Source organism: Triturus cristatus, chromosome 3_2 (genome assembly GCF_964204655.1).
Source record: "Triturus cristatus chromosome 3_2, aTriCri1.1, whole genome shotgun sequence".
NCBI classification, from domain to species: Eukaryota; Metazoa; Chordata; class Amphibia; order Caudata; family Salamandridae; genus Triturus; species Triturus cristatus.
In genome coordinates this window covers 1,209,345,997-1,209,368,156 of record NC_140584.1, presented here as the reverse complement: position 1 = coordinate 1,209,368,156, position 22,160 = coordinate 1,209,345,997, and the positions used below count along the sequence as shown (strand labels likewise).

Here is a 22,160-nt window from a genome sequence, read left to right as displayed (position 1 = left end):
TATCACAGGATGGGGCTGGGTGGAGGTATTATTGAAAAGGGTATATCACAGGATGGAGCATTGAGGGCAAGGAGCGCGTATCACAGGATGAGGCTGGGTGGAGGTATTATTGAAAAGGGTATATCACAGGATGGAGCATTGAGGGCAAGGAGCGCGTATCACAGGATGGGGCTGGGTGGAGGTATTATTGGAAAGGGTATATCGCAGGATGGAGCATTGAGGGCAAGGAGCGCGTATCACAGGATGGGGCTGGGTGGAGGTATTATTGGAAAGGGTATATCACAGGATGGAGCATTGAGGGCAAGGAGCGCGTATCACAGGATGGGGCTGGGTGGAGGTATTATTGAAAAGGGTATATCACAGGATGGAGCATTGAGGGCAAGGAGCACGTATCACAGGATGGGGCTGGGTGGAGGTGTTATTGAAAAGGGTATATCACAGGATGGAGCATTGAGGGCAAGGAGCGCGTATCACAGGATGGGGCTGGGTGGAGGTGTTATTGAAAAGGGTATATCACAGGATGGAGCTTGGGAGGGGTGGTAGAGGAGGGGGTTTCATTTGGGAGCATTGAGGGCAAGGAGCGCGTATCACAGGATGTGGTTTGGAGAGCGACTGTGATAATGAGTGGGATATCACGCTGTGGGGGGTGATGCGAGGGTAGGACATCACACTCTGGTTCGGACGAAGGAGGAAGGCCGGGTAGCGAGGACATCATTGACTCAGACGATATGAGAAGCCTCAACAAGAGAGTTATCTCTAGATGCTATTGCTTGGGGACAGAGTAGTGAATTTTCATATATGGTATGTGTGGGATAAATGAAGAGCTTGTCTTAGGATCAGGCACCATTTTGTTTTACCAGTTGTCTTCTCTTTTAGATCTACCTGGAAGGGAACCCACTGTCGTTCCATGCAGACCATCGCCCGGCCACTGTTCAGCATCTTTCCCCAAGGGCTGTCTCTGAGGCAGTGAGTATAAGAGGAGGTGGCAAGAGTTGGGATGTGATTAGAGCAATGTGGGAATTTGTTCCTCAGGCCTTCAGGGAAGATCTGGATTCTGATGCCCCTTGTAGAATTTTGAGGTTTGAACTGAACGTGCGTATAATGTGTAACTGTTCACTATTGGTATGTGATTAATTTGTAATCTTTGTGGCTCAAAAAGTTGAGTCTTGCAGATATGAATAAAATCTGGACTGGATTTGATTAGGGACAGGCGTGACTGGCTTTGCAGATTACTTAAACCGGGTGGTTCAGTACTTGTGAAGTTTCAAGGTCTTTATTGGCGCTTTGGGAATTGCAAGTGAAGGCAGTGGATTGTAAGATTTTTGGCTGCCTGTGGGATGTTTAAGGGTTTGGAAGTGGGCTGGCTGGGTGGTAAAGCAAGGAAAAAGAGGGTTTGGCAGTACAGGAATAGGTTGGATCAGTTCTGTGTGTTCAGTTGTGCAGGGGAGTGGGTTACGGTTTCTGGGACAAGAATCTGGGAATGGTGAGGTTTAGTGTGTTGAAGCGGAGAGATTACATTTAAAGTTCCTTCAGTTAGTTGGTCGGATTAGCCAGATTTGGGGTGTGCAGAAGTGCTGCGGTGAATGTTTATCGGTGCAGGGCTTGAGTGGTTACCTTTTTGAATGAATGTCTGTTTGAGAGAGTTTGGTGCTTGCTCACAAGCATGTCCATTATGACACATTCTCCATTGAACATTTAGAATAATAAATACAATAAAATAATTTGATGTCAAGTTGTAAGTAGAACAAGTTATTTCATCAAGAGAAACTGCTACAGAATTACAGTAAAGCTCTTCAGCCTGAGATCCGAGGACATATTTACTCCAACTCTGAAGTGTGTGTACGTGTGTGATATCTGTTTAGCACAAACCTAGCCAATCGCTTAGAGTTCTCTTTCACAAACTGGCACAAGAATATAACTGCATCCAAGTAATGCAGTTACCCCGGCAAAGGCTGCACTTCTAAGGGAGTCGGGCACTGTATTTACAAAAAAATAATGTGAAGTGTAATAATTTAAAAAAACATTTTTAACAACATTTCTAAGATAGAAAAAACAAAATAGACACGGTTCAATCATCAATACATACAACAACAGTACTCCATCATAGACCATCACTGTCGTAGCAAGAGTAATAGTAAAGGTGGTAGGGCAAAGAATGAGGGATTTAGAAAGACGGGGGTAGGTTTGTAGTAAGGAGGCTCAACACATGTACAGAACCAACATGGTCAAGAGGTCAGCACATGTGGTGTAAGCAAATGCAAAGAAAATCAGTTGGTACAACAGCAACACTGTCTGGCAAGAAACATAGACAGTGACTTCCATAATGTTCACTTACATAGGGATAGGAGGACTAAGTGTTGGAGAGCATTCTCTTACTTGGGAGAAGAGGTGTTCGACCCTTGTTCTGGTCTCGCAGAAAAGGATTTCCAAACATTGGCGAATACGGTCAGCTGGTCTCTTATTTTCTGTAATAATCGTTCTCAGTGGGCAGCTCTGTGAGCCGTTCATTATGGGCTGCAATAGAGGCTGTGCACCAGTGGTGGTGTATACACAATGTAGCTGCTCCTTAGGGCTGCCCTCAGCAATCTGAGAGTCTGAGCCCAATAATGCGGCAGCTACAGAAGCTTTTGGGATAGAATGTGTTGGACTTGGCCCTTTTTGCAGGGTCATCCCTGAACTTTTTGCCTTCCTCCTATATTTTTTCTGACCTGTTGTTGGCTATTTTTTTACTCTGGGCACTTTACCACTGGTGATCAGTGCTAAAGTGCATATGCTCTCCCTATTATAAATTGATGTATGGATTAGTGATTCCATGATTGGGTATATTTGATTCACTGTAAAACCCTAGTACAGTGCACAAGAGGTGCCCGGGGCTTGTGAGTCAAATGCTGCTGGTGGGCTTGCAGCACTGGTTGTGCCACCCACAGAAGCAGCCTGTAAACGTGTGTCTCAAGTCTGCCATTGCAGAGCCTGCGTGCAGTCTCGCACTGCCATGTCGACTGGGTAAGTGCACCCACTTACCAGTCCCTAAACCTTCCCTTTGCTTCATATCAGTCACCCCTATGGTAGGCCCAAGGGCAGGGTGCATTGTAAGTATAAGGTAGGAAAAGCCCTGATGTGTGTGGCATGTCCTAATAGTGAATTACAGCCATTTTCGTTTTTAACTATTACCTGTTCTCCATAGGGCAGAATGAGCAGTTTGATTATTACATCTTATAATCCTAACTGACTCAGGGAACATGGTAGAAATTCGAGTTTAGTATACCTGAACTCAGAATGATAAAATTAATCTTTTAGTGAAGTTGGTTTTAACGTTCTGTGTTTGAAAATACCACTTTTAGAAAGTAGGTATTTTCTTGTCTAACCATCCAAACCTGCCTCTGCTAGGCTGTGTATTCCTTGTCTGGAGTTTGAGTGACAGGGGCTAGGGAATTCCAGGGGGTTGGGGAATTCCCAGAGACCGGGTGAGTCAGCACAGGGCTGAATAGACAGATCTCCATATAGATGGGTGTGAGGAGTTGCACCTGGGACCTGAATAGGGCTGTGCCTTCCCTCCACAATGCTGGCTCCACCTCCTGTGGTGCGTCTGATGTCTCTGCCCTGCACTGTGAAAGGAAAGGAGGAGTCATGTAAACAAAGTGCTCCAGGACTGACCAGAACTAGTTTGGATTAGGCAAAGGCCCCTCTGCCCTCGGAGGACAAAGGATTTTGGGGTATAAATATTGGGACCCTGATCCCAAGAAATTAGATCACTTTTGGGAAGACAAGAAGAAACCTCTGCTGAGGAAGGAACCCGCGAAGACTAAAGGAGAGGCTATCCCCACCTGGTTGCTGTTTTGCGGAATTGGCCTGCAGTGGTTGCCTTACTGCCTAAGAGAGGGAGGAGAACTGTGTGTGTACCCTCATCAACTTGTGCAAAGATCTCCATGGGCTTGGAAGAGAGCTTGCCCCCTGATCTAAGTCTCAGGACCAGTAGACTTCACCAGCCTTTGTGGATTGCTGCTGGAAACGCTGTTTCAGTGGCTACAGAGTCAGGGAGCTGTGACCGACTCTCATGACCGACCCGGTGTCCTATAGGCACCGCATCAAACAACGCAAGCTCTGAGCTCACCGACTCCGTCCTGATGCCGTCACCGAGCCGTTGCCTGCACCGCGACTTGTGGACACTGCGACGTGCAACGCCTCGCTACACCAAATTGAACTGGTCTGACCGACACGATCACTGTTGCTGACTTCGAGTCCTGTGAACGCATCGGAGTTGGGCACCGCTCGCACACTTCGTGGCGCACCGCCCGGCTTGTACCGCTGTCCGGACTGATCGACGCCAGCTCCCGCAATCCGGCTCTGTTGCCGCACCACAAGCTGCAAGCACCTCAAGGAAGCACCGTCTCGCCCTGCAACGTACGCCTCGGACCCACCGACTCCGTCAACGGGCCGTTGCCTGCACCGCATCGAGGGATAACGCGTCCTGCAACGCTTTCTTTTCTGCACCGCGACGAACGCCTCAAGTAGAGGTACTGTGACTGAGTCTGTAAATGCTTTACACACTGCCTCTGAGATAAGCCTGTCTGTTCGTGCCAAGCTACCAAGGGGGTGAGCAGGGGTTATTTTAGGAGTGTACCCCCTTACCCTGACTAGAGGAGAGGGCCCCTATTTGTCACAGGTACCTACCTGTGCCAACTAGAGTCCCCCAATTCTAACAGAATGTGATTGCTGATACCTGACAGCTGCCAGTTTCGGCCAGCTGACCCTCCAGTATGCCTACAAGGAAGGGCTGTCTCATTAGGTATGTAGATTATATGTGCCTTCGCTGCACCTCCAGAAGTCTGAGTGGGTCAGTATGCCAGCTTTAAGCAGACTAAGTGGCAACCAGTACCAGTTGTTTAAAATATGGAAGTAAAGAAATTTCAACTTGGATTTTCTCAGAACCCTCTCCGGCATCCTAAGTGATTTCTCACTGCAGATCCTCATGCCAGTATGGCCTGGAGCCGTGAGGGGTGCGCTTAGGGTAGAGCTGGAAAGAAGAGCTCTTTATGGACACGAGACAATCCTGTGTTGGTGTCCCATGGAGTGAAGTATGTCTTTACTGGGGAATCTGGGAGAACAGACCTTCTCTGTCCTTAACTGCAGTTTAGACTGTGGATCAGTTTGACACTTCCACAGATCCGAGCCGCATATATTGAATTCTTCTGCAAGATTCCCCAGCGGTTGGAGCACCCCGTCCTGAAGTAATTGTTCCACGGTAATTATACCTCTAATGGACTTGTCTGTCCAGTTCACCCTCTTACCCCTCAATTAGAATTCTGTCATTATGCTAGCTGGGCGCACATGCCTACATAGCAAATAGTTGATCTTGAGCAGTTTGCTTACCACATGCCATGCGGCAAACGTATCCCCAATAATCTGATTGCTAAGTGATTAGGGTGTAGATTTGTGTGCATGTCCTGGAGTCCAGGAGGAACAGGTGTCGGGCAGTGCAATAGTGCTTTTTCTGTGACTGCCCATGAGGGTCGCTTCTGTAGATGGGCTAAGGAGGAAGAGATCTGGGAGAAGTAGTATACCAGGTCCTGTATGGCCATGCAGGGAAGCCTTCGTCCTCCTGAAGTATTGTGTGTCTGTATCTTCTGCATCTTTGTACTGGTTTGCACCAAGACCGTTTTCAGGATTGATAGAGGAAACATTCCAGAACCTATTTCTATCTTGTTGTTAAAGTTACTCTGACCATTTGGATTCAACCCTAAAAGGACAAATTCAGATGTGGCTAAGTAGAGAAATTCTCCTTCGTCTTGACAGTTAGTGGCAAGCGGTTGCCCTCTACTGTTTTCTTCAGCCCACTAGTGATCTGAATGCCGAGGCAGGTGAGTCCCTTAGGCATCCACCCCATGTATGTGTTCAGTGGTGGCAGACATTAATGAAAGCAATTTGCAATTCCTCCAATGAACATCTGAGAAAGTGTGGACCAGTGACATGGCTGTGGGGTAGGGAGGTCTCTGGAGACATCTGGGTGAGCAAAGGATCATTCGCGTAGAGAACCACTTTGATGTGACCCTCTGTAGTGTCCCCTCCCTTAATAGATGCATTTTATTAAACGCCGGCTACCTGGGGCTTTAGTGCTAGTAGAACAAAAAGTGAAACACAAGGAAACCCTGTTGTGTTCCTATATAAATATGCATGGATAGGAAGCCATTGTAATGAACGGAAGCCACGTGGGAATTGTACAACTAGAATGGCTTTTAGATAAAGTTGACAAAACAGAAGACCTGCAGCACACCCTTTTTTTGATAAAGTTCTTTTTGCATTTTCTTCAAGTTTAGCGTGCAGCACTCGAAATGCGTTCCGTTCCTTGCGCGCAAATATAACTTCAATGGAGGGTGGTGGCCCATTCAGTTTGGGTCACCGTCGAGTTGCACAGCCTTAATTCACACAGGTATTCAAGTAATACTCTTTCACCATAGTATTTCACAATTTGTTTCCATTTTTATTTCAAGATTTATCCAGTTTATCCTGCACGTCAAAGGCACGAAATTCAATAGTCTTATGCATTTAAATAGATTCAGAATTGCCCATCCAGGCCTATTCTTGAACAGTGACACATTTCGTGTTCTCCAAATCATCCCAATAACATCACCAAATGCATTTCGGTGTTTTTCAACCTTCGTCAGGGGTCTCTGTAGTTAAAGAGAATATACATCAGCCTCAACATTTACAGCCAAATCAAGTGAAAAGTATAATCAAAAGTAATGATACAAGTGTTCTCCCAAGACCATACCAACACATCAAAAGTAATTTAAACCCATGTCAAACCAAATTATAAATTATGCTTCCCCTTATGTGCACCTCATTTCATCAAAAGAAAACCCCAATTTTATCCCACTCCTCTACAATTTTTAGATAAAGTTAGCACCGAGGCCCACCCTCGCCAACGTCTGGAAAAAGTACCCCAATTCAACCCGATCGAAGGCCGCCTCTATATCTAAAGCAATGTTCAGCACCTGGTCCGGCAGGAAGTGGTATGTCGCAGGATGTGTTAAAGTGTCCAGGACGAATCTCCCCTGTAGGAAACTGGCTCTATATATACTACACCAAAATTAGGTATAGTGTGTGTATAGAGTCCAGGTGACCCCAGAGGTAGGCAGAGGTTAAAGTTAGATAGAACCTTACTCTCTATTTGTGGTAGAGTGGTCGAGCAGTAAGGCAGTATCAGAGGACAGTGTAAAGCATTTGATGTACACACTCAGCAAATTAATTCACACACAAGAACTGAAAAAATATACTGTTTTATTTTTAGAACCAAGCAAGCCTGGCACAGGTAAGCATTAAATACTTTACAGTAATAAGTTGCTGATTGTAGAACAGTTTGAAAATGCCATAGGAATTGTACTTTGTTTGATTTACAGAAGATGCAGTACGTTGCAATACTTAGCAAATACAGTACATTGAAACGAATAGGCTTTTCAGTAAATTATAGGTAAGTTACTTTTTACATTACTTTTCTAACTCAGTGCTGGATACATAGATTCAGCTCTGGTACATTTCCTGCAAACAGATAAGTAAATACGTTTTGGTTATGCGAGCGATTTTTAAAGAATATTTTTAGATTTCAAAACTCCACACGTGGAAACTTTTTGGAAGAAAATTGTCAATGTTATCCAATGGAGCAAAAACAGGTTATCGGTTCACAGGTAAATTATCGACTGTGGCAGTTAAGGTTCTGGGGTTAGACTCAGGGGTCCCCCAGAGTCAGTGATGCACTCTTGTTACATCCTCAGCGGCCTAGGGTGGCTGGGTGCAGAGTGTTGAGGCCCAATGTTCTCCCATGTGGGATAGGGGACCTCCTGTTGGTAGCTGCTGGCAGGCAGGCCACTGGGTTGTGTGAAAAAAGCTCCTGGACTTTAGCTCAGGGCAAATAGGGAAACAAAGTAGCACCAAAGGTGCACCCTCAGAGGCACTAGGGCGGCCGGGTGCAGAGTGCTGTTTCGAGGTGGGGTGCCCTGTTGTTTTCAGTGGAGTGACTCCGGTCGAAAGAAACACTGCAGGCTCGGGGACGAAGACCTTCTGGGTGCGACCACCATTTCGTTCGGTAAGTTGGGATGTCTTAGGTTGTCTAGGCACCGATGGTTGTGGCACACAAGGCCGTGGGACGTCGGGTGTAGGGGTGCCTTTTGGTGTCGAGAGCAGCAGGCTCTCGACCGAGGGGTCCAGAAACATGTCTGTTGGTGGCAGCCTAAGCAGCCACTCAGTCGCGACACTAGAAGTTGGTCGAGTTTCAGGAGGCATCTCTAAGATGCCCTCTGTTGTGCATTTTACAATAAATCCCACACTGGCATCACTGTGGGTTTAATGTGCTGAGAAGTTTGATACCAAACATCCCAGTTTTCAGTGTAGCCACAACTCCCAGCACCATATATTCTTAATGGCAGCACTGCATTTACAATGCCCAGGAATGGACTTGGCCACTGTAGGTGTACAGGGCTCATGCACCTGTACCCTCACCACTGGCATAGTGCACCCAGCTAGAGGGGTGATTAATCTATGCCAGGGCATTGGTTTGTAGGCATGGCACACAGGGATGTGTGCCATGTCGACTCTTCACTTTGTTCTGCACCTAGACACACAGCCGGGAAAGGCAGTGTGTGAGTGAAAAGGTGCAGGGCCCATTAGGGTGGCTCAATAAGTGCTGCTGCCCTTGGGGGCCTTCCCTGGTCACAGGGCCCTGGGTACCTGTGGTGCTATTTACCAGGGGCTGACAAGTGGCCAGAGATGCCAATTGGGTTTAGGCTTCAATGCAATTTTAGGGAAGGAACATAGGCCCTGGGTAACTGATTAGCAGGAGCCCAGGCGCACTCAGTCAAAGAATCAGCAAAAAGTTTGGGCATACCATGCAAGAAAGAGGGCACTTTTTCACATCCCCTGCATTTCATGGATCAGCAAAGGGATACGTTTTGGCTGTCTTTTCACTAGAATTTCAGATAGTATTTGACACAAACATTTATTAAGGAAATTCCTCAGTAGCTAGGGCTGTTTATTCTTTGGAAAGTAGTAAAAATGCCTCATTAGAAATAGATCCTTACAAGTCTGTAGCTATACAGCAAAGAGACAATCATAGCCTTGCACACTTTATAAAATAAGTCTGGAAAGCCGTCCAACCCTCGGTGACTTAGTGGAGGTAAGGTCGGAGACGGTTCAATTCCTCCCTGTCTCATTTACCCTTCAATAAGATACTTCTTCCTCAGATAATGTGGTTATGTCTAAAGAGCATGTGAAGGTCTTTTCCCTACTAAGCGAGTCCAGGACCTGGGCTGTATATAGCAAACTCCTCCATAATGTCAAGGGAATGAGAGTAGAGTTCCAGTCTCTTTTCAGGCTGCTGCTATTGAAACCGAGATTCCCGCGGTCACAACTGTTCTACAAGCAGACCACCTATATTTTTTCTAATGCTCATTGTGCCTCACAGGTTCCTTTTCAACATGTTGTGTGAAAATATGAAAACAGAGTAAAGATAGAATTTGTCTGTTTTTCCGGTTTCCAACTCATGCCCGCATTTGTCACTAATATCATTCTTATATTGTATCCTTCACATCCTAATTAGTTGTTCCATCGATGACTATTCTGCAGTCAGCTTTCATTTAGGCCCTCACCCCCCTTCTGATTGCCTTTTAACGCTGCCCACGGCATCTGAGTCGACCTTACGGAGGGTCCATTGAATGCAACATATATAGACCTAAGTGTCTTTTTGTCAGAAGGAAATCTATTTACCATCACTCTCATATGCCAGTGCTCAAGGAGAAGAGTTGTACAAACCAAATCAAGACCCAATGAAATTGAGGGTTGTCCAGATATTCCTCCCTGTATGATACAATGGATGGCCACCTTGGGTAGAAGATACCCCTGAAGAAGAAAGTAATCCATCCAGGGCATCGTACTGTGTGGACATGACAGAAAAGTGTATCCCTGTCGGTCAGAGGCAAAGGATGTTAAATGTCCAATAAGGCATGGTCTGCCATTAATTAGTCTGTCAGCATGGCCTGCCATCAGTCTGTCAGCATGGCCTGCCATCAGTCTGTCGGCATGGCCTGCCGTCAGTCTGTCGGCATGGCTCTGCCGTCAGTCTGTCGGCATGGCTCTGCCATCAGTCTGTCGGCATGGCTCTGCCGTCAGTCTGTCGGCAATGGTCTGGCGTCAGTCTGTCGGCAATGGTCTGGCGTCAGTCTGTCGGCAATGGTCTGCCGTGAGTCTGTCGGCATGGTCTGCCGTGAGTCTGTCGGCATGGTCTGCCGTGAGTCTGTCGGCATGGTCTGCCGTGAGTCTGTTGGTATGGTCTGCCATGAGTCTGCCGGCATGGTCTGCCATGAGTCTGCCAGCATGGTGTGAGAAAGTGGCTTCCTATTGCCGTAACCCCTCCTTTTTTTTTGCCAGACTACTGATGGTCTTTGACTTGATGTGCTCTGGGGCCCTGCCAATCAGGCCCCAGGGCCTGTGTTCTTTCCTCAAATAAAACCCAATTGGCTACTCTGGTCACAGGTAGGTTCCTGGTAAATGGTACCCCATGTACCCAGGGCACTGTGACCAGAGAAGGCTCCTGAGGGCTGCAGCACCAATTGTGCCACCCTTAGGGGCCCTGTACCTTTTCACAAACACACTGCCTTGCAGGCTGCGTGTCTTGGTGCAGATCAAAAGTGAAGAGTCGACATGGCACACATCCCTGTGTGCCATACCTACCAACCACTGCCTTGGCCTAGGTCAGTCACCCCTCTAGCTGGGTGCACTATGCCAGTGGTGAGGGCATAGAGGCATGAGCCCTGTGCCCCTACAGTGTCTAGGGCCATTCTCGGACATTGTAAGTGCAGTGAACCATTAAAGAGTATATGGTGCTGGGAGGTTGTCACTATGAACTCCACAGTACCATGATGGATACACTGAAGTCCTGGAAGTTTGGTATCAAACTTCTCAGCACATTGTACCCACACTGATGCCAGTGTGGGTTTCAATGTAAAACGCACGACAGAGGGCATTTTAGAAATGCCCACTGAACTCAACCCACAACCAGTGTCCCGACTGAGTGGCTGCTTAGGCTGCCACCCACCAGACATGTTGCTGGACCCCTGGGTCGAGAGCCATCTGCTCTCGAGGGCCTGCAACAATGCACATCCTGGGACGAGGTGCTAGGTCCCCTCCCTCAGTATGGGCAGGGGAAGCTTCAAAGGCCTGCCGCCTTTGTGAGCTTCTCCAGACCACTTGCTGTACTCAGAAACTGGTCCCCACTGGTTCTACCCCCCACTTTGGGTGGGAGAACCAGCAGAAAAAACAAGTGAGGGAGAGAGGTGTGCCCACCTCTGCCAACTCCACCCCTAAGGTGGGGTAGGCGAGGTGAAGCACAACCTCGAGTCCCCGCCATCTTGAGGATGGGGGGACCCAGCCAACCAGGGACAGGCTCCTGCCCCACTCCCACTGGAGAGTGGCAGAATAGGGGTGTACCCACCCAGGGAAGGGACCCATTGGTCCCTGCCCTTTACCTAATGGTAACGCCCCTAAATTATGTATTTAGGGTCAACCCTGAACCTTCCTTCCTCAGATCCAGCAACCACAAGAAAAGAAGAAGCACGAGAAGCCGTGCAGAGCTAACAAGAGGATGACACCTACTGATTTGGTCCCAGCCCTACAGGCCGGTCTACCCTCGAACCTGCTCCTGCAAATCCCCGGCGTGTCCAGCGGCCAGCAACCTCAAAAACCCCGGAGGACCTGCCTGCATTCACTTTTCAAGCTGTTTCTCCCGTGCACACTGGACGTGTTTGAACTGCAGCTTCTGGTGCCAGCCAGGACCTGCAAATCCAGCACACTCTGCACCCGCTGAGCCCGGCCCGTGTTTGAGTGAACAAACACCACGAGGAGGTCCCCCTTGTGATCCTGACCCGAGATCCGGCGACCCCTGACCTACCTGAAGCCTCCAGATGACTCCTGCAGTCTCAATCCAGGAGACCCCCCCCCCCCCCCACCCCCCATCGCGACCAGAGCGGGTAAGAAAATCCGATGTCCAAAGGCACCCCGGCACCCGTCGCCCCACGACCTTGTGTGCCCAACCCAGTGGTGCCTAACCATCCCTCTACATCCCAACTTACCCCTCGAAGTGGTGGTCACTCCTGGAAGATCTTCGTCCCCGAGCCTGCAGGTTTTCTTGATCCCGGAGAATCTCCATTGAATTCAACAGGGCACCCAACCTCAAAACTGCACCTGGCTGCCGTAGCGCCGCTGAGGGTGCCCCTTTGATGCTAACTTGGTCCCCACCGTGCCCTGAGCTTAACCCTAGGAGCTTTGCTCCCACAACCCTGTGGCCTGCTTGCCAGCAGCCACCAACCGGAGTCCCCCTATCCGCCGTCCGAGTGACGCTGAAGGTGCAACAACAGTGCATCACTGACCCTGGGAGACCCCTGAGTCTAACCCCAGAACCCTAACTCAAAAGACCGATTACTTACCTCGAAACCGATAACTCATTTTTCCTCATAGGATAACATTGACACTTATTTCTCTCAAAAAGTTTCTAAGTGTCGACTTTCGAAAACTGCAAATATTCCTTAAAAATCAGCCGATTAACCAAAACGTATTTTCTCAACTGTTTTCAGGAAATGTCCCAGTGCAGAATCCAGGATCCATCACTGAGTAAGAAAAAGTAACGATAACCTAACTTACCTGCTAAGTGAATTTCCTCCCATAGGATAACATTGGGATTCTATGTGAAAAAGTTTCTAAGTGTCAACTTTTGAAATTCAATAATATTCCTTACAAATCATACCTTTAACCAAAATACATTTACTCACCTGTTTTCAGGAAATGTCCCAGGGCAGAATCTAGGATCCAGTCCTGTGGTTAGAAAAGTAATCTGAAAAGTAATTAACTGTATTTTACTTAAAAAGCCCATTCAATTGTATGTATTATACCTGAAATGTGTTGCAATCTGCTTTCTTAAACCTGTAATCAAAACCAGTACCTGTTATTCTACAATTCTGAACTGTGGTCAAACAAGACAATTACTACTGCAAAGTATTTATATGCTTACCTGTACCAGGCTTGCTTGGTTCTAGAAATAAAACAGTATATTTTTTTTATACAAAACAATTGGCCTAGAGTTCAGTTCTTGAGTGAGTGAGACCATTTGCTGACTGAGTGTGTACATCAATGCTTTACACTGTCCTCTGATACTGCCTTACTGCTCGACCAAGCTACCACTTTAGAGAGTAAGGTTCTATCTAACTTTAACCTCTGCCAAACCTCTGGAGACTCTTGGACTCTATACACACTGTACCTCACTTTGGTGCAGTATATATAGAGCCAGTTTCTTACACATGGTCTGCCATCGGTCTGTCGGCATGGTCTGCCATCGGTCTGTCGGCATGGTCTGCCATCGGTCTGTCGGCATGGTCTGCCATCGGTCTGTCGGCATGGTCTTCCATCGGTCTGCCGGCATGGTCTGCCATCGGTCTGCCGGCATGGTCTGCCATCGGTCTGCCGGCATGGTCTGCCATCGGTCTGCCGGCATGGTCTGCTATCGGTCTGCCGGCATGGTCTGCCATCGGTCTGCCGGCATGGTCTGCCATGGGTCTGCCGGCATGGTCTGCCATGGGTCTGTCGGCATGGTCTGCCATGGGTCTGTCGGCATGGTCTGCCATGGGTCTGTCGGCATGGTCTGCCATGGGTCTGTCGGCATGGTCTGGCATGAGTCTGTCGGCATGGTCTGCCATGAGTCTGTCGGCATGGTCTGCCATGAGTCTGTCGGCATGGTCTGCCATGAGTCTGTCGGCATGGTCTGCCATGAGTCTGTCGGCATGGTCTGCCATGAGTCTGTCGGCATGGTCTGCCATGAGTCTGTCGGCATGGTCTGCCATGAGTCTGTCGGCATGGTCTGCCATGAGTCTGTCGGCATGGTCTGCCATGAGTCTGTCGGCATGGTCTGCCATGAGTCTGTCGGCATGGTCTGCCATGAGTCTGTCGGCATGGTCTGCCATGAGTCTGTCGGCATGGTCTGCCATGAGTCTGTCGGCATGGTCTGCCATGAGTCTGTCGGCATGGTCTGCTGTTAGTCTGTCGGGATGGTCTGCTGTTAGTCTGTCGGGATGGTCTGCCGTTAGTCTGTCGGGATGGTCTGCCGTTAGTCTGTCGGGATGGTCTGCCGTTAGTCTGTCGGGATGGTCTGCCGTTAGTCTGTCGGGATGGTCTGCCGTTAGTCTGTCGGGATGGTCTGCCGTTAGTCTGTCGGGATGGTCTGCCGTTAGTCTGTCGGGATGGTCTGCCGTTAGTCTGTCGGGATGGTCTGCCGTTAGTCTGTCGGGATGGTCTGCCGTTAGTCTGTCGGGATGGTCTGCCGTTAGTCTGTCGGGATGGTCTGCCGTTAGTCTGTCGGGATGGTCTGCCGTGAGTCTGTCGGGAGGGTCTGCCGTGAGTCTGTCGGGAGGGTCTGCCGTGAGTCTGTCTGCATGGTCTGCCGTGAGTCTGTCTGCATGGTCTGCCATGAGTCTGTCTGCATGGTCTGCCATGAGTCTGTCTGCATGGTCTGCCATGAGTCTGTCTGCATGGTCTGCCATGAGTCTGTCTGCATGGTCTGCCATGAGTCTGTCGGCATGGTCTGCCATGAGTCTGTCGGCATGGTCTGCCATGAGTCTGTCATCACGGCCTGTCAGCATGGCTCTGCCATGAGTCTGTCTGCATGGTCTGCCGTGAGTCTGTCTGCATGGTCTGCCGTGAGTCTGTCGGCATGGTCTGCCATGAGTCTGTCATCACGGCCTGTCAGCATGGCTCTGCCATGAGTCTGCACCATGGTCTGCCATCAATCAATCAATCAAGAAATTTGTATAGCGCGCTACTCACCCAGAGGGTCTCAAGGCGCTAGGGGGAGGGGGGTCCGCTACTGCTCGAACAGCCAGGTCTTGAGTTGCTTCCTGAAGGAGAGGTGGTCTTGGGTCAGACGGAGGTGGATGGGGAGGGAGTTCCAAGTCTTGGCTGCCAGGTAGGAGAAGGATCTTCCTCCCATGGTGGCTCTTCGGATGCGTGGAACGACAGCGAGGGCGTGGCTGGTTGATCGTAGCTGGCGAGTGGGAGTGTAGAAGGTCAGGCGGTCGTTGAGGTACCTGGGGCCCAGGTTTTTGAGGGCCTTGTGTGCGTGGGTGAGGAGTCGGAACGTGATTCTCTTGCTGACGGGGAGCCAGTGCAGGTCTCTCAGGTGTCCGGAGATGTGGCTGTGTCGGGGGATGTCCAGGATGAGTCGTGCGGAGGCGTTCTGGATGCGTTGGAGTCTTTTCTGTAGTTTGGCTGTGGTTCCGGTGTAGAGGGTGTTTCCGTAGTCCAGTCGGCTGGTGACGAGGGCCTGGGTGACCGTCTTCCTGGTTTCGGTGGGGATCCATCGGAAGCTCTTTCGGAGCATGCGTAGGATGTTGAAACATGATGATGATACGGCGTTGACTTGTCTGGTCATCGAGGGGGAGGAGTCCAGGATGAAGCCCAGGTTACGTGCGTGGTCCGTTGGTTTGGGCGCGCTGCCCAGGGCAGGGGGCCACCAGGAGTCGTCCCAGGCAGAGGGTGATGAGCCAAGGATGAGGACTTCCATAATGTGTGCAACGCTGATAATATCATTTATATGTTTAATGTTCAACTACTCATTTATCTGGACCAGTGTCTATCTTAGATGTATTTTGTATTTTGTATGTTATAAATAATCAGTATCATCTCATAGAATTGTTCAGAATTAACAGTTTTGTGTTCACTAATTTTTATTTATCACTTGATAGGTGCCATGGAACTCATGTCTGAATAATTTCTTGCCCTGAAGAAGGTGTTGCCCCGGTTACAAGGGGGCGTCACACCGAAACGCGCGTCGGCATATTGAACTGGATGGTTCACTACACAGATTTATTAATATACTACAAGAACATTTTTCTTGTTACTTTATTCTGTCTACCATATGCCATTCTTCTTTTGCACCTTTTGGTTTATGCTCAATACTTAAGAAGACTCGCTTACCATTATCTTGGGCCTGCATTTTGTTCTAATTTTAGTAGTTAGGGTCATGTGCCTTGAGTTATAATGTATGAATGCGTCTGAGTATGAATGAGTATGTGTGATTAATTTTATTCCACAGATTGTCCATGGGCACCTATGCTTTGTAGGACAAATAGGTCCTGGGTTTTTGTTGGTACATAAATGGTGTTATAATGTCTGAATTTCACGTATCCATTGAATGAGTATTTTTCTAACAAGGTTAAAAATTTAAAAATAATTAAAATATGGATTAATACCTCATCTTTATGTGTTCTGTAATCCTTACACAGTCCAGTAAGAGTGGTTCTTCTTTGCTTCAAGTAACGACTTAGATGCGTCTATAAAATAACTATAGGTACAGCAGATTTGTATTGTATTTACTTGAGGACTTCCGTCTTGTCTGAGTTCAGTTTCAGGCGGCTGTTCATCATCAATTCTGCTACGTCTCTCATCCCTTCGTGTAGGTTGGTTCTGGCGGTGGCTGGGTCGTTGGTGAGGGAGAGGATCAGCTGGGTGTCGTCGGCGTAGGAGATGATGTTGAGGTTGTGTTGGCGTGCGATGGCTGCGAGGGGGCTCATGTAGACGTTGAAGAGGGTGGGGCTGAGTGACGATCCCTGAGGGACGCCGCAGATGACTTTGGTGGCCTCTGACTTGTACGGAGGGAGGCGGACTCTCTGGGTTCTTCCGGCGAGGAACGAGGTGATCCACTCTAGTGCCTTCTCTTGGATTCCAATGTTGCTGAGGCGCTGCACTAGGGTGCGGTGGCAGACAGTATCGAATGCTGCGGAGAGGTCTAGGAGGATGAGGGCCGCTGTTTCCCCGTTGTCGAGCAGGGCTCGGATGTCGTCAGTGGCTGCGATGAGGGCGGTCTCGGTGCTGTGGTTGGCTCTGAAGCCGGACTGTGAGTGGTCGAGGGATCCATTCGTCTCGAGGAAGGCGGCCAGCTGTCTGTTGACGGTCTTCTCGATGACTTTGGCAGGAAAATGGAGGAGCGAGATGGGGCGGTAGTTCTTGAGGTCGGTAGGGTCTGCTGAAGGTTTCTTCAGGAGGGCGCTGAGTTCGGCATGCTTCCAGCTCTCCGGGAAGGTGTCGGTGTTGAAGGAGCAGTTGATGATGTCCCGGAGTTGGGGTGCAATGACGGAGTCGGCCTTGTTGAAGATGTGGTGGGGGCAAGGGTCGGATGGTGATCCGGAGTGGATGGTGTTCATCGTGTAGATGGTGTCTTCGGTGCTGACCGGGGTCCAGGCGCGGAGGGTGGTGGTGGGGGGCGTCGGTTCGGTGGTTGGGTGCGTGGTCTGTGCGTCGAAGCTGTTGTGTATGTTGGCGATCTTGCTGTGGAAGAACGTGGCGAGTGAGTCGCAGAGGTCTTGTGAGGGAGTGATGTCGTTGTTTCCGGCTCTGGGGTTGGAGAGCTCTTTGACCATGCTGAAGAGTTCCTTGCTGTTGTGTGCGTTGTTGTTAAGTCGTTCCTTGAATGCTGTCTTCTTGGTGGTGTGTATCAGCTGGTGGTGCTGGCGGGAGGCGTGCTTGAGGGCGGTCATGTTGTCCGTAGTTGGGTCTTTGCGCCAGGCTTTCTCGAGGGTGCGGCAGTTCTTCTTGGAGTTCTTGAGATCGTCGTCGAACCAGGGGGCTTTCTTGCTGCCGGGCCTGCTGGGATGGTTTTCAGAGGTGCGAGGTTGTCAGCGCAGTTGGTGAGCCACTGTGTGAGGTTGATGGCTGCTTGGTTGGGGTCCGTTGAGCTGGCGGGAGGGTTCTGGTTCAGGGATGTGGTGAGCTGGTCGGGGGTGATCTTGTTCCAGCTCCTGCGGGGTGCCTGTTGCAGATGGTGGTGAGTCGTGGTCTTTCTGAAGCTGAAGTGGACGCAGCTGTGGTCTGTCCAGTGGAGTCCGGTGGAGTGGCTGAAGGAGATGTACTTGCTGGAGGAGAAGACTGGGTCAAGCGTGTGTCTGGCGTAGTGGGTGGGGGTGTTCACCAGTTGCCTGAGTCCGAGGTTGGCGAGGTTGTCCAGCAGGGTGGTGGTGTTGCCGTCATTGTTGTTCTCCAGGTGGAAGTTGAGGTCCCCTAGGAGGATGTAGTCAGTGGAGGGGAGGGCGTGTGGGCTGATGAAGTCTGCGATGTCTTCGCTGAATTGTGTGCGAGGTCCTGGGGGTCTGTAGATGAGGGTGCCTCTGAGAGTCGTTTTGGGATCGGTGTGAATCTGGAAGTGAAGATGTTCAGCGGCTGCGAGGGTGTCGTCGGAGTTGCCGTGATGCGGATGGTGTTCTTGTGGACGATGGCGATGCCTCCTCCTGTCTGGTTGATGCGGTCCCTCCGGGTGATCTTGTATCCGTCCGGGATGGCGATGGCGATGTCTGGCGCTGAGGAGGCGTTCATCCATGTTTCGGTGAGGAAGGCGACGTCTGGAGATGTGGTGTCGAGCAGGTTCCAGAGTACCACGGCGTGTTTGTGGACGGAGCGGGTGTTGAGCAGGATGCACTTCAGGTGGTTGCTGCTGGTGCTCGGCTTGGCGGGTGTGTTACAGGTCCGGATGCAGGAGAATTTGCAGGATTGGCAGGTGAAGGGTCCGTGGGTGCGTCTTGGGGTGGCTCGGTAGCAGCCGGGGATCAGGTCGGTGTTGAGTGCGTTGAGTGTGGCGGTGTCGTAGGTCCGGCGGGTGGGCTGGCATCTGTGGGGGCCAGGGGTTCTGGCGCTGGGCGCGGTCCGGGCGTAGACGGGCTTGCCTTTGGCGCGCCTTCGGCGCACAATCGGCGCGTCCGCTGCGCGTGTCCGCTGCGCGTCCGCGCGGTCTCCATTTAAGGCGAAGTGGGAGGGAGGAGCAGCTGGGAGGCGGGAGCGGGGAGTACACGGAAGAAAAGGGGGCAGGGCCGCGATATCACGGCGGCGGGAAGCTGGGAGCGGGGGTTACACCAGGGGAGGCACAGAACCTAAACACAGAGGTACAAAAAATGACAAACAGCAGGGAACAGCAACAGCAGCAAGGCAATTAACAGGGAGAAAAAACGGCAGAATCGGCACAAAGAGCAGCAGCGAGGGGTCACACACACAGCTGGAGGGCCGTGCGGCGCGGGGGTGTCCTGAAGACAGGTCATGAGTCTGCACCATGGTCTGCCATGAGTCTGCACCATGGTCTGCCATGAGTCTGTCAGCATGGCTCTGCCACTCTTATTGCAAACATCGGGGGGGCCCTGATTTATCTAGGAGAGGCTCCAGATAAATTATGTACCACCAAATTCTCCCACTAATCAAGGCAGTTTAGAGAAGATGCTAACCTTGGGTGTTTTCTGGGTGTGTACCACCCCATGGGATAAGGTCCCGCCAAACACCATTGTCAGACATGGCTTGATGTCTCTGAGTAGTTCGTGTACATCTACTGCTGATAACCCTGTGTAGAAACATGACACTTGTCTTCATTTAAAACAAATCTTTCTTCATTGTCCATCAAATAACCCCAGCTTCAGTACAGCTTTCTTCTCTCGGCCAGGGGCCTTTGCATTTCACATTCCATGGCTCTATACTTAATGTTACATCATCATATTCCACAAACTCTGCACCCGCCCGCCCAGCCCCTCTTTAGTTGCAATGATTCTCCTGAACGTACTGCAGGATCTTCTTGTGTTTAGAAAAGTGCGACAAGCTGTTCACACTCTAGGTGACTAGTGTCAACGGGGCAAGTGCCAGTGGCTCATGGCGTAGGGGGCATGTGGCTGATGTGGGGGGGTCTACTAAAAGTTCTAGAGGGTGCAAAAGATGTTTTTCTAGCACTCAAAATTGCTAGATATCTGCCCATATTGGTGGGATGTACCATGAGCTCTTTGGATTACAGGCAGTGACAGTGGGCCTGTGGGTGTGTAGGGAGTAGGATCGGAAGGGCTGGATTACAGTAGAAGGAATATGAATAAACATTTTAAGTTGGTGACCTTTCTAGGGCAGTAGGGGATGTGGTGGTAAAGATGCTTGGGGGATCTCTGTTGCTTAGTTTTGGATCACAGCTGTGTTTACTTAGGCTAGAGTGCTAAACTCTGCTGGGATAGCAGGTGCTGGTGGAATGGCGCCAAAGATGTGGAGTCTAAGACCGGGGACAGGGACCCTGAGGTGAGTGGTCTGGGAACTCCGTGTGGGTGGCAGGCGCGGGGATGCCAGTTGCAGTCCACAGACTGGATCCTGCCAGGAAGCCTCTGTAGTTTTAATGAAAGTGATGGACATTTCCCAGCGATTAGCTCCAGATGGCACTCGGAGCTCCTATGCATAACAGACTGTGACTGGCAGCATACCATGGAATGGGATTCTTCTTAAAACGAGGTTGTACATCTTCAACACTGAACAGTTCAGCCACTCAAAGCCCTCCAAACATATGTGAATTCAATGGGATGTTTCACGCTAGACTTCAGCATACTTCGGAACATTGTTAGAAGAGAGGGGTAGCCAGAAGTCTCATATAATGGTAGAGTAGAGAGGATAACCTGGGCAGGAAGGGATCAAACTTGCGAGGCCAAGGGTGGGCTTGGATGGAGCTCCTTGTCTCCCTTGAGAAGAGACCTGGGCTTGTCCCTCTCCCTGGTCAGAGTTCCCAATCTGATGGAGCCCGGTCCTGTCTGACCTGTGGGATGGACCCAGTGGAGATGAACTGTGGTGTATGCCGGGACGTGGCCCTCGTGGTGCATCAGACAATATAACGTGTACATCACCTGCGGGCTCGGTGATGTACACGTAAGGAACATACAGTAGACCAAGAACATTTTCCGTGGCTTGGAATGTTTATTCCTTCGTCTTCCTCTTTGTATGTGATGACCATTGGTGCCACACTGGTGTACAACATTGCTAAAAACACATTGCCAAGTCTATAGCTCTAACAAAGGGGAGACCTATTGGCTTTGTCAGTGCTTTTTTTCTGGACTTCAGGCCATGATGTTCCGCAGCCTGCACTGCTGTAAAACATGGCTAAAAAACACATTGACAACGCCAATAGATATTGCACAGGCGAGAACTATTGGCTTTGTCATAGCTTGTTGTAGTTGAGCACTGGCGGTGTAGACGGAGAGGGCTATAGAGAAGTAAATGGGAGAAGAACCAGGAGAAGAGTTGAAGGGAAATGTAGGCAAGAAAGGGGAAGAATCTCGGCGAACTCGGAAAGCTGAGGGGCCATGGAGACGGGGTAGTGGAGGTAGAGGAGAGTAGGGATGCAAGTTTGAAGATGCTTCTCCAATCCAAAGTATTTATTAGTTTCCTTGTATTTCCATTTTTTTCAGTTACAAAGACAGATCTACAAGTACCAGAAGCAGTGCAAATAAGCATTGGCAAAGCCAATAGTTCTGGGATTGGCCTTCAGCTTTTTGACTTTGACAGTTATTATTTTGTCTGTCAGGGATTTTGCAAAACTTTGTCATTGTAAGCTGCTGTGTACTCATCGGTTAACAAGCATTGGTAAATGCATGAAGTTTTGCCTTGGTGACTAATAGGCTGTTTTTTGTTGTAAGTTCTAGCTTGCTGAGTAGTTGTACAATATGTTACAGAAAGGCTGTTAAAGTGTTATGACTTGTATATGTATAAAAAGGCAATCTATTGTGATGTTACTAGTGGTACAGTGTGGGTAAGTAATAGCAAAATTTAAAAAAATGAAAGATTTAAATGATAGAATGAATTGATGAGCAATATTGGTGCTTAGAGGAATTCTTTACAACTTTTGGCCCCGGTGCCGCTGCACCTGGTGCACCATTGAAATCAGGATCTATTGCCTGTAAGGCAAGTGCACTTGTGACTGCCTGTTTTTAGTAGTACAATATTGCAATATTTGGTGTTTAGCAAGGTTTCTAGAGCTTTGAGCCCGGTGTCACTGCACCTGGTGCACCATTAAAATCATGACTCTAGTGCCTGCAAGGTAACTAACTACACTTGTGACTGCTTATTTAGTAGTAAAATATGCATGCATCCAGGAGAAGTTAACAAAAAATAACAATTACACACAAAAGCGAATTAACCCAGTAATCCAGGGATCTGAGCAGATAAGAGCCCCTTTTAAGATATGTGAAATACAATAGATTTCACAAGCACAGCGCAAGTGGCTAAGGTTGTTAGTTGAAGGCTGTATATTGTTGATTTGTCAGTGTTTGCTTGATTTTTTTCTAACATGATTTCTCCTG

At 49.3% G+C, this 22,160-nt stretch overlaps 1 protein-coding gene across 1 annotated transcript in view; it reads left to right on the top strand.

The window, feature by feature from the left end:
* Positions 1–22,160, top strand: part of STK11IP (serine/threonine kinase 11 interacting protein) — a 410,719-nt gene that overhangs the window by 134,776 nt on the left and 253,783 nt on the right. The window contains exon 10 of the mRNA XM_085650186.1: positions 877–966. Coding sequence (XP_085506312.1) covers positions 877–966 — 90 coding nt within the window. The remainder of the gene's footprint in view (positions 1–876; positions 967–22,160) is intronic.